Below are 19,308 nucleotides of genomic sequence, written 5' to 3' on the forward strand. Positions count from 1 at the left end.
TTAGAACTTGACTCCTTAAGCTATGTGGCTATGTAACTATGATAGAATTAAAACTTAAAAAAAGAGATGATACAAGTACTGTTCACATGGTGGCCCCCCTGCTCTGAGCCATCCTTCCTCCGCAGCTTTCTACACCACCTTGCTGAGCCCAGCAGCTAATTCCTGCTGGAATCACTGCTCTTGGACACCCACTTGTGCCTAAGGCCACCTTGCCCCTGCAGGCCTGGGTTTGGAGTGGCTCTTTCTGTCCCCTTGTGTGGGGCCTCTGTACACCCAACACAGTGGGCTGAGACCAGCTCTCTCCCAAGGTCTCTGGAAGCTCCGCCTGTAGCTGGATATACTGACTGTGGCAGGATGCTAGCCCTGCCTTCTGTGGAACTGAAGGTAGGTGATGCTGGTCACACTGTCCACCCATCTTTGGAAGCTGCACCCTCCATGCTGGAGACTGTGACCTCCCTCAGCCCCTGGGGGCCCGAGTCCTCCCCAGGCCCTGTCCTACCTAATAGCCTTTTTCCTCTTCACTTTCCCCATTAAAGTATATATGTCTTAGGGGCTTCCCCAGTGGCTCAGTGGTAAAGAGTTCGCCTGCCATTGCAGAGTCCGCCTGCAATGCAGGAGACACAAGTTCCATCCCTGACCTGCGAAGATCCAATATGCCTCAGAGCAGATAAGCCTGTGCACCACAACTGTCGAACCTGTTCTCTAGAGCCCAGAAACGGCAGCTACTGAGCCCACGGGCCGTAATTACCAAAACTTGTGCAACCTAGAACTCGTGCCGTAATTACCAAAGCTTGCGCACTCTAGAGCTCGTGCTCTGTGACCTGAGAAGCCATGCACAGCAAACAAGGGTAGCCCTCACTCTCCGCAAGTAGAAAAAAGCTTGCACAGCCTAACAAAGACCCAGCAAGGGCAAAAGTCAGTCAATAAAGTTTAAGTATATATGCTCATGACCCACCTTCTCTTCTGGTCTCTCAGACAAACTGAATCTGTGGAGGTGCAGCCAGCAGGAGAGGGACAGGGGGCAGATGCACAACCCCATGGGCTCTCACTGTTCAAGGCCCTTACAGCCCATCCCAGCACTCCCCTTCCCTATCGTAGCCCTCCCCAGCCACACTCAGCTTCCCGCCTTCCAGAGTGCCAGCTCCCAAACTTTACCCGCTTCATGCCTGTGAGGAAAGGATTCTTTGCCTAGAATGACTTACTCTCACCTGGAGAAACTCACTCCTTGACACCTAATCCAAATGCCACCTCCTCTGTGCAGCCCTATTGACCATCCTCTTTTCTTGTAAAAAATTTTTTTTATTTATGTATTTCTTTTTGGCTGCTCTGGGCCTTCGTTGCTGTGCATGGGCTTTCTCTAGTTGTGGTGAGCGGGGGCTCCTCTTCATTGTGGAGCGTGGACTTCTCATTGTTGTGGCTTCTCTTGTTGCAGCTCCTGGGCTCTAGGGTGCACAGGCTTATTTGTTCCAAGGCATGTGAGATCTTCCCAGATCAGGGATTGAACCAGTGTCCCCTGTACGGCAAGGTGGATTCTTAACCGCTGGGAAGCCCTGACCATCCTCTTTGCCACTGCCCAGAGAAAACAGTCACTCATATTTGTTGAGTGCTGTGTGTCAGATACTGGGAATTCTGCATGCATTTTTTTCATACTGAAGTTCACAGCAACTCCATGAAGTAGTACCATTAATAACTCTATGTTATAGAAGAGGTGGCTGAAGCACAGAGAGGTTAAGTAACTTGCCCAAGGTCACACAGTAGGAAGTGATTCGGTGGGAGACAGGAAGACAGACTCTCTAGGTCAAAGCCCCTTGTTCTAACTGCCATTCTTCCCTGCCTCCTGGGGGTGGGGGGGCTCACACAAGACTCAGCACTCGACATCTCTCTTTGTACTGACCCTCTTTTATTTATACATCTATGTCCACTTCTGGACTGAGAACCCTTGGAGAGTAGACTGACTCCTCTGAGCATTCCCAGATCCCTGAATCCTTCAGCATGAGCCAGGTCATGGCAGCTGCTCAACTCATGTTGCTTGCTCAAGGATGAGTGAAGCCAGGAATAGCATTCTGCTTCTGCACTGTGACCTTGGACAAGGCACACAACCTCCCTGAGCTCTCATTTCTTTCTCTGGAGGAAGAAAATAAAAAAGCAACCTGGTGGACGGAGGGTATTAATACTGAATAACTAATCTTAGCTTACTATGAAGATCAAATTGAACATGATGCTGTCATGAGGAAATATAGTGTAAGCAGTGGGGCACTCACCATATAGGTGCTAGCAGTTGATATTCAGGGTTTCCTTGGTGGCCCTAAAGAACCAGGGTGCCAATGCAGGAGACATAAGGGATATGGGTCTGATCCCTGAGTCAGGAAGATCCCCTGGAGAAGGACGTGGCAACCCCCTCCAGTATTCTTGCCTGGAGAACCTCCATGGACAGAGGAGCCTGGCGGGCTACAGTCCGTACAATCACAGAGTCAGACATGACTGAAGCAACTTAGCACGCAGCTGGTATTCGGAGGGAAATGTGTCAACTGCTCACAGGTAAAACATGTTATGCTAACAGGGGTCTTACAGTTAATGATACCTTCATCCAAGTTAATGTGTAATTCTGGAAGATCAGCCTTCAGTCAGGCCAATGAGAAGTATCTGAGGTCAAGGCAGAGCCTGGTCACCCCCATGGGAGGCTTCTGTCCCCACCCTCCTTACTCGTCCTGGAACCTGGTCTTTTCCCAAGGTCTCTGGGGCTGGCTCATGTTCCCCTCCCCACCCAGCATCTAACTTCTCCCCATGGCTTGAGTCTGACAGCTCAGGTCTTGGAAAGCAGACTGCTCCCCTTGGCAGCCCTTCACTCCTTGGAGGAGATGAGGTCAGATCAATGGCAGGAATGCCAACTTCATAAATCACTTCCAACATGTTGACCTCACCGCAACTCCGTGAAGAAGGTATTAGAACCCCACTGTAGAGTCCAAGGTTACAGAAGCCAAGGGCTTGCTCAAGAGCACAACTGCTGGACTTGAACACAAGTCTATCAGATTTCAAATATGCTAGTCTTTCTCATGCTCCCCCTTCTTTGTCTGGGCAAGTTCAGGGAGATTCATATCCAAGACCCACCCAGTACAGGCTTTCTGAGCTCAGCGTGAGTCCCCAGAGGAACTCAGATTTCAGGCAAATTCCATATTTCCTTGATTCTAAGATGTATTCTTATTCAGTTTTATGTTTCTGATATGGAGATCATAAAAACGATAACAGTTGAGATTTTAGGAAATTTAGAAGGACTCCTGGGACCGCAGTCAAGTGTCTCTTTCAGTTACCAACTGGTTCTGTGCCTTTGTCATTTTACATGCCTGTACCTCAGGGAGTTGGCCTGATTTTTGGCACTGGCTCTGCCACTTGACAGCCATGTGGCTCTGTGGTCCTCTCCGGGATTTAGTTTCCTCATCTCTAAAATGATTGGAGGGGTCACTGATTTTATTTATTTATTTAAATTTTTGGCTGTGCTGGGTCTTCACTGCTGTGCATGGACTTTCTCTAGTTGCAGTAGGCGGTCTTTTCACTGTGATGGCTTCTCTCGTTGTGGAGCACAGGCTCTAAGGCACGCAGGCTCAGTGGTTGTGGCACACAGGATTAGTGGCTCCATGGCATGTGGCATCTTCCCCGACCAGGGATCAAACCCATGTCCCTGCACTGGCAGGCGAATTCTTAACCCCTGGACCACCAGGGAAGTCCAAGATGATTTCTAAGATGATTTCTGTTCTGGCTCTGACATTCCATGAATGCGGTCTTCCAATGCTCTGTCTCAAAGGTTCTACATTACTCTGGCTGTACATTAGTATCATCTAGGGAGCTTATCAAAAATTATTAAAATACGGCTGACATCCTCCCCCACCCATCATGTTGATGTAACTGACCCCAGGAAAGACTCAGACATCCACCTTTTTATAAGCTCTCTTGGCAATTGTGACTGCAAGCAGGGCTCAGAAGTACCACTCTTCCAGACCTAAAGCCTCAGTGGGGGACAAAGGATAGAAATTCCAATGACATTTCAGAGGAGCCTTAAAAGCTTAAATCTGGGCAGAATTTTCTTTTGCAGTCTTACAAATAGATTGGTGGATGGGTATTCAGGAACCTATAACCTATCAATTTAGTTCAGTTCAATTCAGTCGCTCAGTCGTGTCCGACTCTTTGCAACCCCATGAATCGCAGCACGCCAGGCCTCCCTGTCCATCACCAACACCCAGAGTTCACTGAGACTCACGTCCATCAAGTCAGTGATGCCATCCAGCCATCTCATCCTCTGTTGTCCCCTTCTCCTCCTGCCCCCAATCCCTCCCAGCATCAGAGTCTTTTCCAGTGAGTCAACTCTTCGCATGAGGTGGCCAAAGTACTGGAGTTTCAGCTTTAGCATCATTCCGTCCAAAGAAATCCCAGGGCTGATCTCCTTCAGAATGGACTGGTTGGATCTCCTTACAGTCCAAGGGACTCTCAAGAGTCTCCTCCAACACCACAGTTAAAAGCATCAATTCTCGGTTCAGCTTTCTTCACAGTCCAACTCTCACATCCATACATGACCACTGGAAAAACCATAGCCTTGACTAGATGGACCTTTGTTGGCAAAGTAATGTCTTGGCTTTTCAATATGCTATCTAGGTTGGCCATAACTTTTCTCCCATTAGATGATCCCATATAGGGGAGGTCAAAATAATTTTTTCATTAAAAATTTTTTGATATTCAAATATCTAATAAGTGATTCCTACCTGGCTATAGTAGGTATGATGGGGAGAGTTAACCAAGTATAATACAGCGCCTAGTCTAACAGTCTCCAATCTAAGTGCAGAAACAAAATCAGAGGCAAACAGTATGGTATAAAATTAAGTGCTAAATCTAAGATAATTTTTATTGAGCACTTTTATTGCATGCCAGGCACCAAGTGCCTTCTAGTATATTAGACGAATTTAATCCTCACAATAACCCACTGAGGAGGGTTCTGCTACTATTCCTACTTCTCACTTAAGGAAACCAAGGATCAGAGTGTTGTGTAAACATGCACAAGCCCATAAAGATAGCAAGTAGCAGAGGCAAGGGTTGAAGCCAGGCTCCAAAGCTGACGCTGGTACCATTGTGCAATACCACCTATGTTGGCTGGGAGACTCTCATATAAGCTCTGTAGGGTACCAAGAGGAGCCTGGGTCTGGCCTCAAAGCATGTGTTCTACTAATTAAAAGAAGAGAGGAAACTTTCCAGATGCTTGTGGGTGAGAGAAGAGACCATGTGAGGGAACGTGAGGTGACAAGGGCTTTGAGTGTCGAGTGGATTTGACTAGGGACAGGAGTGAGACAGTGTGAATTTATCATGCCGTTAAGGAGGTGGCAGTGCTCTGCCAAGTGCACTAGTGAGGTGGGAGGTGAAGTCGGTCCTGAGGACCTGCTGAGGGCAAGGTCCTCTCCATCTTCGTTTCCTCATGGTCTACACAGGCCTGGCACATGATTGCTACTGTATTTGGTCAGTGAAGTTGGCAACTGCTTCTTTGAAGTCATTTGGAATTCTTTTTAACCTTTTATTTTGTATTGGGGTATAACCAATTAACAATGTTGTGCCAGTTTCAGTTTCAGAACATGGAAGGGACTCAGCCATACATATACATGTATCCACTCTCCTCCAAACTCCCCTCCCATCCAGGCTGCCACATAACACTGAGTGGAGTTTCGTGTGCTATACTGTAGGTCCTTGCTGGTTATCCATTTTAAATATAGCCGTGGGTACATGTCAATCCCAAACTCCCTAACTATTCCTTTCCCCTGGCAACCATAAGATCATTTTCAAAGTCTGTGGGTCTCTGTCTTGTAAGTAGGTTCTTTGTATCATTTCTTTTTAGATCCCACATATAAGGGATGTCATACGATATTTCTCCTTCTCTGAAGAAAGTCACTTGGAAATCTTTTTTAAGTAGAAAACAAAACTTTAATGAAAACTTGAAAGCTCCAGTATGAAGTAACAAAATCAACAACCTACAAATCTTTCAGTCCTTTGCCTTTCAAGCAAAATATTCTCTTCAAAAAAATGCCCATTTCATAATAAATATCCCCATCTATAGGCTAGGCATGTCTGAGCTGATACATGGATATAAAATTCAAAAGAGAAGGGAACGAAAATATTTTAAAAATAAAAATCTGAATCCTTTCCTTGAGGTATATAACAATATGGTTACCAATATATTCAGCACCTTGTAATAATCAAGTTACTAATTGGAGCCCTGGAACAGCCCCTGAAATGAAAGAACAAGAGATCCTAGTTGTTCATGAGTCACAAGTTGGCAGCAGAAGAAAAACTGACAGCAACTGGACAGGAACTCAAATACATGAAATCCACATGTTCTGAACAATTACACACTCACTTCAAATAGCTAATAGTCTATAGGGTTTTACAAAAGGAGCTCAGAGCCTGGAATATGAATCGATTGCCCTCTGAGTGATGGGCATTCCTAAAGCATCCTTAATGCTTTTTTTTTTTTTTTTAATCAACACAGGACTCCATATGAGGGGACCAAACATCAGATCTCATCTCACAGATTACCTTGGGTGTAGAAACTTCAGATGCCACTTGTTATTTTGTTGTTTTTGTTGCTAAGTCATGTCCAACTCTGCGACCCAATGGACTACAGACCGCCAGGCTCCTCTGTCCATGGGATTTCCCAGGCAAGAATACTGGAGTGGGTTGCCATTTCCAGCTCCAGGTGGAATTTTTTATCTTCACTTTCTACTCCAACCCAGCATGACATTGAAGGTTCTGGACTGAGGAGGTAGGAGCAGAGACAGGAATGAGGATGGACAGTTGAGACAACGAAAAACAATGACATGGCTCAGCAACACACCATTAAGTGCCCAAGTACGTTAAGTACAGAGGGTGGCATTCACATGCCTGCTGAGGGATGGCACTGTGGCCATACATGTGCCCAGAAACCGAGCCAACATGGAAAATCCATTTCACAGAAGAGCACCGTAGTTTCCAGAACCTACCTGGCCGGAGGACCTTCCTGCAGATAATTGTCACTTGTGAGAAGAATGCTAGAAGTGAAGGTATTAGTCACTCAGTCGCATCAAACTCTGTGACCCCAGAGACTGTAGCCCGCCAGGCTCCTCTGTCCCTGGGATTCTCCAGGCAAGAATACTGGAGTGGGTTGCCACTTCCTTTTCCAGGGGATCTTTCCGACCCAGGGATCGAACTGCATTGTAGGCAGACTCTTTACCATCTGAGCCACCAGGGAAGTCTGAGAAGAACGCTTAACCATGTCCTTCCGCAGAGCGCTTTTCCAGTGAAGATGTGCAGGTGTGGGCAGTGGCAGGGAGTGGGTTCCTGACACTGGCTAAGGACACTGTCCTGTTCCCAAACTTCTATTTCAAGAACTCAAGTAGGGAGCCAATTTAGAAGGTGTATCTTTCAGCAAGGTGCACACAAACTCAGAAATCTCATTCCCTGTGTCAGAGCTGATCCCATGTAATCCATTTCAGTGAGAGCTCACCCCCATCCAGGGTGGCATGGCCAGGGCACCAGATCTGTGGACAGAACTAGGCTGATTATTTAAATCCTGCTAATTCCCCAAATTGCTCCAAGCCCCAAATAAAATTATGGTTATGGATCCTTATACTGCAATTGTTTTAATTCTGCTCCCTCCAAAGCACCAAGGGATCAATCCTTATTTCTCATAACCACTGCGTGGGTGAGGTCAGGCCAGAGGGCCGTCAGAGGCCTTGAGGTCATACACTTGCTCTGACAGGACCCTGGAGCCCAAGAGCCACTGGCAAGTCTGCACTGCCATCCATCTTTGTGGGATGATTATGGCCAGTTTGAAAGCTGATTTTTGATTAGCAATAATCCTGGGTAAATTAAAGAGATCATAGTCTATAAGAGTTTCTCACCTGGAGTGCCATAAATTATATGTGCGCTGAGGTACTAAATTTCTTTAGTTTGGGTGGGTCTGGCTGATCATTTCTGGCTAAAAGTAACCTCAACAGGTTAACCTAGTGCACCTTAGTTTATCCCAGAGTCATTTAAATGTCTTTTTTTCCTTTTTTTAAAATATGTCATGAGGGAAAAAGGATAGGTCTATGGCAGTAGGATGTTTAATCTTTTATTTCTAAATTTTTATATATAAAGTTTAAAGACCATAATATAGAACACAGCATTTTTTTTTTTTTAAACATTATCCCTTTGAGTATCTGATGTGAAAGCCCTGCTCCCCGGAATGCACCCCCACTCATTCATGGAGTATTTTGCATACAACTTCAGAGGGCTATAGAATCCAAACTGAAGGTCTGTTCTGGAAGAATTATGAGACAAATATAAATTTACTATTTTTAGAGGGGTTCATCTGCTTCTTTCCTCCACCTTTTCTCTAGTTCTGCCCTTAAAGACCAGAGAATTGCCAAAGAAATCTCTGAGGAAAGTATTACTCTGAACTCCCTTGTAACTTCCTAGGGAGCATGCAGAAACCACTGACAACTCCAAGAGGTATTCCAGAGAAACTGCCAGCTGCTCAGGGAGGAGATGCTAATCACTGGCTCCAAGCATCGCCCACCCTTGGAGTACCAGCTCTGGGTGCTGGGAACCACTTACACATACAAAACACATCACCCTCTGTGTCTGGATGCATCTTTTAAAGTGAAAGATGCTCAGCTGTATCCGACTCTTTGCAACCCCATGGAATATTCAGTCCATAGAATTCTCCAGGCCAGAATACTGGAGCGGGTAGCCTCTCCCTTCTCCAGGGGATCGTCCCAACCCAGGGATCGAACCCAGGTCTCCTGCATTGCAGGCGGATTCTTTACCAGCTGAGCCACAGGGGAAGCCCAAGAATACTGGAGTGGGTAGCCTATCCCTTCTCCAGGGGATCTTCCTGACCCAGCAATCGAACCAGGGTCTCCTGCATTGCAGGCAGATTCTTTACTAACTGAACTATCAAGGAAGCCTGGATGTATCTTTGGTTAGTACCTATACTAGAAACCACATGTAATCAATCACCTTGCAGTCTCCATTCTCCACTGCAAGCACATGACCTTGTTTGTGTGTTTTAACCAGTCACGGTTGCCACTAGTCAAAGCAAGAGTGTACAAATGCGGAATGGGGGAAAAAGGGACATTTACATCAATTAATTTTAGCAGCATCTTTATTGCAACAAAGAACCTGTAATAAAATGCAACAAAACTAAGGTTTCACTTTACATGATTAAAAGCCATGTAGCTGAAAATGAGAAAACCCATAAACTTACTGGAGTGAGACATGCAGTTCTTTTTATACAAGTCAACGCTTAAAACAGCAGGCACTTTATGTTCTAAAATTAAAGACCTGAACTCCAATTGTGCTGAATACAACATAAATTTGTATTTGGGTTATTTAAAAACAAACATACAAACACTACTTCTCTCTCTCTGTGAGGGACTTCTTAAATGATTACCTAGAATTGTCTTTTGACAAAGTAAGAAAAAACTGGAGCCAGCACCTTGCACTAACATGCCTTCATATTTTAGGCTGCAAGATGGATAGGTGAGGTTGGGCTGTGGAAAGGTGAGAGTCAGGAAAGTTTCCTACGTCTGCTGGGAATGGACACTCAGCTTCCATATCTTAGTTTAGATATGGCTATGTCTTTTTGCTTACTTTAAATAGCTCTAATTTGGGTTCCTAGGCTTAAACAAGCACTTTATATCCCAAGCCCCAAACCTCCCACTACACCAAGGAAGACACGTTGAGTTTAACAATTTTAATTAACTTCAGAATGTCATATACTAATTAGAAGTACTGCTTCATTAATAAGCATGCTTAGCATTTACTTCAGAATGGAAAAATTAACCATTTTATGTTATCTTTAAAATGTTTCATAGGAATATATTAATAAATACTTCTTTAAAAATTTGCCTTTTCTACATATCATTTAACTACCATGAGCTGGGATATCTGGATGGAGTCTAGCACTGACAAAGCACTAAGGGGCTGTGTGGCCACGGGTATATTTTCTCCTCTCTATATGGAGGTTCCTCCTCTAAAAAATGAGAACATCAGATTATATCAAAGATATAATAGCTTGAAAGTTCTGTAATTCTATAATAATGAGAGATCTCATAGGAATCATTCCACCTAAAGAGAGACAATGTTACAGAGAGGTGGGATACACTTTTCTTCAAGAAATAAAACAAGTAAAAGTAAGCATCAGTTACCTATTACCTCATTCTTTTGAAAAATCATGCATGCATTGTGACTTCTTCCTCTTATGTGTGAGGCATTGGAAACAAGCCAGGAACAGCAAGAGGGAAAAACCTTCATTCCAAAATTAATCTCCAGACCAAGGGGAGATACAGTTAATGATACCTTCTGCTTTTTTCACAGTGAAAAAACAGCCAATAATTACTGTATGAGGAGCTATCTTGACTATTGTTTTACGTTCTTGAAAATCAGTCCAGTGTAAAAATCACCTATTATTTTCTTAATCCAACTCAGTCCTATAGGAGAGTTTCTTAAAGTAGCTCCACAAATGACTTGCTTTAGAGACACCTGGAAAGCTTGTTAGAAATGCAGATTCCTGGTCTCCACTTAATCAACCAAATCCAAATTTCTAAGAGTGAGGTTCAAGAGTGCATTTCTTTTCAAAAGCATCCAGATGAATGAGATCTTGAGTCTCCCTGCTCAACACACAAGCAACCATACCTACCTGATGGCTGTTCAAGTGCACTCAATTATCAAACCTGCAAAACTCCCCCTTGATGTTTAACCTAGAGCTTTTTGGTTCTCACTAAAAATGTTGCTATACTCTTGCCTTTTAGTTTGTTGCCCATACATAGGGTACAAATAGTTTTAGTGAGGTTTCTACAGATTGCCTGAATTGACTATGCTTTTCCCATTGATTTTAAAAATCAAATTCAGTCAAGTTGTCTTTCTGCATGCAAATTCAGTCAGGTATTTTCCCTCTCTATAGAAGGAGAATGGCCTTTAACTGACTGACAGGGAATGATAACAGAAGCATTCCTTGTGATGGGAGGAAAGCAGATGGCAAGATGCAAAAGGAAAATATCTGTGAATTTGAGAGTCCATGAGGTTCCTTTAAGGTTTGTTTTGGTAAAATACGAGATGCCATTTTGAAAACACAGCCATATTGGGTAAGAGGTTTCAAATGAACGGCTGTCTAAAAGCTACTGTATACCATTTCTACTTTGCATATTATATAAGGATATATCCTCGGAGGCCAACTAGGTCCACAAACAAAAATGGTCTTCAGTAATCAGATACAAACTTTAGTCATGGGGGAAAGTACTTTCTTGGGGAAGAATATTACCCAAATCAATTTAATTTAACATTGAAAAGAATATAAACATATCTCAGCATGGGAAAATATCATAAACAAGAAAATCCATACATATACAGTCATAGGGAAAAGTGTGGTACCTATAATACAGTATAAATACAAAAACAGCAAAACCCAACCCCCCTCCGTGGACAGAACCACCAGGTCACCCTGCCATCTCTGGACGTCTCCCACCTCCCGTGTGGCCCTCAAAGATGAGGCCCACGTCTCAAGCACAGTTATCTTGACTAACGGAGGCTGTGCTCTCTAGGATTAGGAATCTATTCACTCTGTAATGGTGAGAGACAGTAAATTTTTTTTCTTTTGGAATATTGTTTAGAAGTACTGATAACGACTTTCCGAACATTGAGGCTTGTGATAAAAAGGGTCAAACTCTTGGGTGCCTTCTCTGACATTGGCTCCAATGTGACCCAGCTAGCACCCTAAGATGCTAAGATGACAGATCCCAATCAGCACTATGAGCTCCCTTAATAGTCAAGCTCTAGGGCTAAATCAGGAACATGTCATGACCACTCAAGAAATCGCTTATAAGCTTTGAACACTGAAAAAGAGAGTCATGGCTGGCTGGGGATCAGTTTATGGTAAAGAGGTTGTCTGGAAACCTCTGTATTTTAAGATCACAATATTTAAATGATGCTCAAATAATTTATAAAGGTTCAAGAAAGTTTCAATTTGCAAGGCTTCCAAAATTAAGAAGAAAATAACAAAAAATTAGAATTGAAATGTAAAAGTAACTGTAAGGAGCTTTTCTTCCCCTGAATAATGTTACTCTGTAACTGTTGGCAAGAGAGTGATTTCTTAATTCTGGTTTCCTTAGCTAATATTCTAGGAGTTTAAATTTCAATTCTGAAACTTTTTCATGAGTATTTTTGGTCAGATTATACTTCTGCTTAGTTCTTAAGCAGACCCTTGCCTTCTCCTCTCCTTGCCATTCTCCACACCCTGGTCTCCCCAACTCCACCAAAATTCCCTTCCATTGCCCTAAAACTCTGGAACATTTCAGTGAGGAAAATACCCAATGGAAAATGGCACCATTAAATTTTCTGAAGAATACGAGTGAATGTGTACTTTTTTCTTTTCCCAAAGGGAAAGGAACTGCCTGCAAATATTTAAGCTCTAATTATCTGATTAAAATTTTCCTGCCTGTAATTATCAATATTATAATCATGCTACATATACAGTTACTTGCCTTTATGTGAAAAGAAAAACCCACTCGGTCATATCATCAAAGAGAACCATTTATACTAGATACAATTTAAATTGGCTAAAAACTGGTCAGAGTTTGAATGAAACAAAGTAAGTGTCTTTAGGAGGCCACTAACTTAACCCTGAACAATCGTTAATGATTGGTTAAGTCATAGGTTTAATAGTGATTACTTTATAACATGCTGGATACACCCCAAGCAACGAAGCAGAAGCTATTCAATTACATTTAAGTGCTATCAAATCTGTAACTAGTCAGAGATTCTGGAATTGAACCAAGCCAATCACTAATATCATCATATTTTAACAAATTCCGAAGTATACTGTAAAAATACACTAAGTCCATGAGGTTTCATAATGCTATTAAAAATGAAAATAAGGTAGTATGAATACATAGTGCTAATGTCTTATTTCTTTCAGTGATTCTCAAGGTATTGCTGGGTCCCTTAGAAATACGTGTCATTTAGTTTTGTGTGTGTATGGTTAAGGTATGAGATTACTATCCACAAGCTGTAAACACCTGCGTGGCACCAGATGTACTTTCAGAAGTAGATGTTATGTGGCAAGTACCAAAATGTGATGATCAATTCTCTATTGATTAAATTTAAACTTCCTCATTTGGTTAAACAGCCAGTGTACACCAGAGTTCTACACAGGTCAAAATTATATCACTTTCAGAGCAGCAATACGTGATCCAAGGTTTTCTTGAAGGTAGTGCAAAAGATGCAGTTCATAATGTTCTCCAGATTCAGGAACTCTTATGCTGTGTCTCTCCTGAGGATAGATCTTAAAAAACAACAACCAAATCAAAATACAAAAAATAAGAACTTAGTATCTCCTTCCAAAGCTTTCCAGAGATTCTCAACAGGAATAATAACATGGAGCAGAGCTTCTCCAAGATATTGCATACACACCTCCAATGTAAAGGCTCCCCTCCTTTTATTTTTTTATTATTATTAAAAAATTTTTTTGGCCATGCCCCACGATGTGTAGGCTCTTAGTTCCTGTCCAAGGTAGGAACCCACGCCCCCTGCACTGGAAGTGTGGCATCTCACTGGGGAAGCCCCTCTTCCTTTTGTAATTCCCTATGTATCACTAAGCTTACAGAAGGATCAATGGTTCTCCAAGTGTGGTTTGCAGACTTCTGGAGTCTTCAGAAACCCTTTCAAGGGATACACAGGGTCAAAACTACTTTCAGGACAAAACTAAGACAAAACTAAGACATTAAGGAATAAGCGTTTATTCACTGTGTTGGCATCTGCACTGATAATTAAAGGCAACGGTGGGTAAAACTGCTGGTGCCTTAGCATGAATCAAATCAGTGACGTACACTTTAGTAAATAAGAAAAAATGCCAGCTTCATTTAAGCAGAAGTTAGAATTTTATTAAATTGCAACCCTTGAGCAGAGGTCTTTTTATATTCTGTGGTGATAAAACGGGCAGAATGCATAAAGCACTTCTGCTACAGGATGTCTGAAGGGAAAGACTTGTACAACTGAGTTTTCTTTCTTTTATCTGTGCCTCGAGGCATGCAAGCTCTTAAGTCCCCAACCAGGGATCGAACCCATGCCCCCTGCACTGGAAGTGTGGCATCTTAACCATTGGATTGCCAGGGTTTCTCAAACTGAGCTTATAAATGGAACTCCATTTTCTCACTTGAAAGAAAGACATCTACGGTGATTTAGACTTGGCTATTTGGCAAACATTTTCTCAAAAATAATAGCTGGCTACTTCAAAGACAACATTGACAGTATTTGCTGCTAGTGATAAATTGTGAGATTTTAAGTGAAAATTAGAATTTTGGAAAACTTGCATTCTATCAACTACTATTTCATGAGTTTCCAATACCTGGAAGACTTTTCTCTTGGCATTAGTGGTAGTATTAATGTATGTGATTTAAAAAATATTGTATGATAAAATGAGTCAACAATTAGAAGTGAACCAGTGTTTTCCAGATGACCAATGCATGGATAAAAGATGCATCTGAAGTACAAGATCCACCCAACAGACTATAACAGAGCATGAGAAGTTTACAGATATGGCTTCGGATTCTACACTAAAACTAACCTTTAAGAACTACCATTTGTCCAGTTTTAGTGCAGCAACAAAGAACAGCTATTATTATCTGAAAAAGCTAAAATATTACTCCCATTTCTTAGCTAGGTATTTTGTGAGGCTGAAATTTCTTCATTTACTTTAGCCAAAACAACATTTCACAACAGAAGTAGATATGAGCATTGAGGTGTTATTTCTTATTAAGTCAGATATTAAAGGGATTTACAAATATGTAAAACAGTACTAACTTTCTCACTAAGCTTTAAATTGTTTTTCCCCCATTAAAAAAATGTGATCTGTGCTAACATGTAATAATAGTTTATCATTGGTAAATAAATAAATATTTTAAGATTTTCTTAGTCAATGTAAGAGCAATACCCACTGACATAATTCACGTAAAGAAAAACTGTTTGGTATATAGAAGGGCCCCGAGACCCTTGGAAACTGATGCTACAGCAAATATCTCAGAGTTTACCCAAAGAAATGCCAACTGAAACATAAAAGAAGGAAAGTAATATTTTTCATTTCTTACGAGCATATAATCCATGCAAGGAGCAGAAACAAGGAAGAAAAGGAAGAACGGTTTCTCTTAAAAGTTTTTTTTTTTTAATAATGGAGCAATGGAGGTGGGTAACTTGGTTTCTGCCCCAGTGTCAATATAAAATAGAAGAAAATTAAAAGACCATATATTCAGGTCCTAAAAATCCTTTACAATGAAATCAAGTAGCATTTCCTCATCCTTCCAAGGGGAAGAAGAAAAGCAAAGGAGGATAGTGAATGGACTCCTGTCATCTTGTCCACGACTACAAACTGAAAGCAGATACAGACACACAAGTCATGTAATCGGACAGGCCAATTTTCATCCTGACTTCAACAGAACAGAATCTTAACTTTTACCAACTAGAGGCACTGCTAACTATGCCTAGTATTTCAGTTCTCTTAAGCAGACAGTGGCCACAGCTGAAAATTCAACCTCACTCCATAGTTTATTATATTTCAAAGTAACCAATCATGAATCATGACTATATTAATCAGAAAATTAAAATAACTCACCTGTAAATCATATGGCTTTCCAGCCCTCACTAAAAAACTCAGTAATATACTGGTGTGTGCAAAATGAACATTCTCATCCAAGAACCCATGTAAGAGCAGTAAACGATTTGGTCTGGAGAAATGGAAATATCAGAAGATGAGGTAAAATAGAGTATTTGCGAAAACTACTTAACTTGTTAAAACTAACCATAACCTACTACAATAACTTCCTTATACTGTAATGTTAGAATAAGATTCAACATTTCAATATTAAATTAGTAATATATTAACCAGATGCTACATGTAATGAAAAAAATCAAACGTGTTCAATTTCCTATTAAGATATTATCATACATCAATAATTACAGCATGTCCCTAGAAAAGGAATAATCATATATGCTATTTGTAAAATATACGTAAGCAGAAATGGGATTTTTTCGACTCTGAAACAGTGGTGTTGTGCTGTGCTTAGTTGCTCAGTTGTGTCCAACTCTTTGAGACCCCATGGACTGTAGCCTGCCAGGCTCCTCTGTCCATGGACATTCTCTAGGCAAGAATACTGGAGTGGGTTGCCATGCCCTCCTCCAGGGAAACAGTGGTATACTTAATTAATAAAGATTCTTTTAGCACTTAAGCAATTGCTTCAAATATAACTCGCTGCTGCTGCTAAGTCACTTCAGTCGTGTCCGACTCTGTGCGACCTCAGAGACGGCAGCCCACCAGGCTCCCCCGTCCCTTGGATTCTCCAGGTAAGAACACTGGAGTGGGTTGCCATTGCCTTCTCCAATGCATGAAAGTGAAAAGTGAAAGTGAAGTCGCTCAGTCATGCCCGACTCTTAGCGACCCCATGGACTGCAGCCTACCAGGCTCCTCCGTCCATGGGATTTTCCAGGCAAGAGTACTGGAATGGGTTGCCATTGCCTTCTCCTAAAAAACCAAAATTATATGAACTGGCCTATAATTCAGCTTTAAGAAAACAGCCATGCTTTCTAGTAATCCATATAATATTAGTTTTATTTTTGTCATATTTGTAGCTTTCCTTACTATTAAAGACAATCTTAAAAAATACAATTTAAAATTTTAGTTTTAAAGCTTGAACTTACTCAGAGGGGAATTTTTCTGCTTGCATGGCTACAGATCCTAAGTAATAGCCCTGTTCATTCTGGTCAGGGTGACCCATATAACGTTCCGTGTAGCCTGTATCATAGAAGATCCACAGAGTGACTGGGGCCCCGGCAATAGCAACCTACAGAAGATAACAGTGACAGTCAAGTGTGGTTCAGAAAAGAATGGTTAACACTGACAGTCTGTAACTGCAAATTTATAGGCTAAAATTATCTTTAGGCTTTAGCCTCACAACTGTGGTCTCAGGCAACTGAGAAAATCAAAGGGGAATGCCAAGGTCAAGAACTTGATACTTAATGAGTCAGATAGCTTCATGTTCCACAGAGGTGGCACACGCTAAATCCTTAACCTGGGCTGGATGAAACATAAACATGAGTCTCCATTAGAAGAGGAGGCTGAACTAGAACATATGAATGCCTCAGTGTAAGCTGAGGAAAAAAATATGGGACACGTGTCAGCTTTACATAGGAAGAGCAGTCATTTTCTTCTTTTTTGTTTTTTTAGCTTCTGTTGGCAGTACAGAATTTAAAACAATGAATGAAATATATTTACGTACTAAACACTTGTCTCATTTTAAGGCTCCCACAGTTTTATATTTAAATATTGTAATTACTTTCTTGACAGCTGCAAGCCTGGGAAAATTATGGCAGTATTCAGACTTCATTTTGTTGTTATTATAAATAAAGATTATCTGAATATACAAAAACCTTGTCACTTTTATTCCTAAAAATAAATAATTTCCACTGTAAAATAAAATGTTAATGAAATATTAAAAAAAGAAAAATGCTACTCATTATTTCCATTTGCTTAACAGTTTTTAGCATCTTTTTTCTAACATATTTTTCTACAACCTCTAACATAAGAGGTTGTTTATAAAGTTGTAATCACTGCTTATATATTTAGTAGTTTATTCATTTGGTACAGACTTACTTAGGACCTACTATGTGCCAAGCCTTGTGCTTGGCTGCTGAGGATACAGCATAAGGCAGATAGATCCCTGCCCTCAGACGCTGTAGCCCAATAATTAAAAAAATAAGAACAATCCAATACGAATGTGGGTTTTACTAATCAAGACTATCTCCCATAATATTTGGCATATGTCTGTTAATAGCTAATACCTGATCAAGCTGACAAGTATTTCATACAGATATATACAGATAAAGAAATATAAATATATATCCCACAAGTTGACAAGATAAATCTATTATTTCTCATGGCTGTTAAACACACAAACCCTAATATTTCATAATACTGTCAACTTCAGAAAATTGGTTCTTTTCTTGTATCTCAATTTATAGAAAATTCTACCCTTATTGCAAAAGAAATACCATAGGAAATCACATACCCTGAAGATATCTGACCTCTGCATTAACGCCATTAGGGACAGGTATCCTCCATAGGACCAGCCATGGATGCCCACACGATCTAAGTCAATGAAATCATATTGAGAGGCTAGATACTGGAGTCCTTCCACTTGATCGTCAATTTCTATTTGACCCTGTCAAAAAAGGGAGAACATTTCACTGATTCTGATAAATAAAAATCTCATTATAGAGTGTTTTGAAAGCTGGCAGATGTTCTTACTAAAAACACCTGTGTTTTTTTTTTTTTTTTTTTAGAAAAGAACTTATTATTGATTGAGATTCTGTGGCTTGGAAAAAAAATTTTTAACTCTATTTAGAGATAGGAGCCTATAGCTTCTGTTGCTAGCCTGTCCTAGAGTTTAGTTACCCCTTAGTCACAAAGTTCTTTCCTACTGCAAGCCCAAATGTCCTTTGTCATATGGGTATTTCCCATTTCCATTTGTTCTGTTGTCTGCTAAGAGGTCAGCATCTTCCTTGTAACAAGCCTTCCTATACCCAAAGATGAAAAATTAGCCCCCTTAAGTGGATGACTAATTTTACTTCTCTTTAAAACTTCATGCAATAAAGTGGAAGGAATCACTCTTGAGGTCTTGTTCTCCTCTTTGCCCATTATCTACCTCTAGGAATTGAACATACAATTTCTTTAAAGTCCTATATAGTCCTGATTCCTATCACCACCACCCTATCTGTATTACTAGGCCTGCCAGTGCACACAATCTCACTTCACTGAGCCAAAAACAAAAATAAAAACAAAAACTTACATGAGAATACAACATAAGGTCAAAGAACTGGCTGTGGGAGAAAATCCCCATGTCTTACTCAGCATGTCCAATACACTGGCAAACACAGTAACTGCCTTACTGTGCAAAAGGAACATCGGATTCTCATCATTTCCCAAAGCAGCAGAAAGGACATGGGGCATCTCTAAAAGGTAGCATTTAAAGCTTCCTGTAGAGAGAAAGAGGCTTGTCACAAGGAAGGCACTAACCAGTTGGTTTCTCTCTTCACAGAGGACAGAACAAATCTCAGTTATTCCTCTTACTAGTGTACAGGATGCTGAAAACTAAATGTGATGCCTTCTGGCTACACTGGACATAAAAAATAGAAAGAGAGGGGGTTTCTATGTAAAAGTGGTTCTATCTCAGCTCCACAAAGCTACTTACAGGTAGACTGGAATAGCCTAGT

The 19,308-nt window shown here is 41.2% G+C and overlaps 1 protein-coding gene across 5 annotated transcripts in view; it reads right to left on the bottom strand.

The window, feature by feature from the left end:
• Positions 1-9,634: 9,634 nt before the first annotated feature.
• Positions 9,635-19,308, bottom strand: part of DPP8 (dipeptidyl peptidase 8) — a 53,874-nt gene continuing 44,200 nt past the window's right edge. For 4 of the 5 annotated variants that reach the window (XM_005899969.3, XM_070377295.1, XM_070377296.1 and 1 more), the window contains exons 18-21: positions 18,105-18,257; positions 16,738-16,880; positions 15,656-15,767; positions 9,635-13,333 (exon numbers count right to left, since the gene is read on the bottom strand). In XM_005899969.3, the coding sequence (XP_005900031.1) occupies positions 13,211-13,333; positions 15,656-15,767; positions 16,738-16,880; positions 18,105-18,257 (531 nt within the window). In that variant the 3' untranslated portion in view covers positions 9,635-13,210. Of the gene's footprint in view, positions 13,334-15,655; positions 15,768-16,737; positions 16,881-18,104; positions 18,258-18,914; positions 19,072-19,308 lie in introns of those variants that run through there. The other variant, XM_070377299.1, reaches the window with a different exon arrangement.

This window comes from Bos mutus, chromosome 10, assembly GCF_027580195.1.
Source record: "Bos mutus isolate GX-2022 chromosome 10, NWIPB_WYAK_1.1, whole genome shotgun sequence".
Classification (NCBI taxonomy): Eukaryota; Metazoa; Chordata; class Mammalia; order Artiodactyla; family Bovidae; genus Bos; species Bos mutus.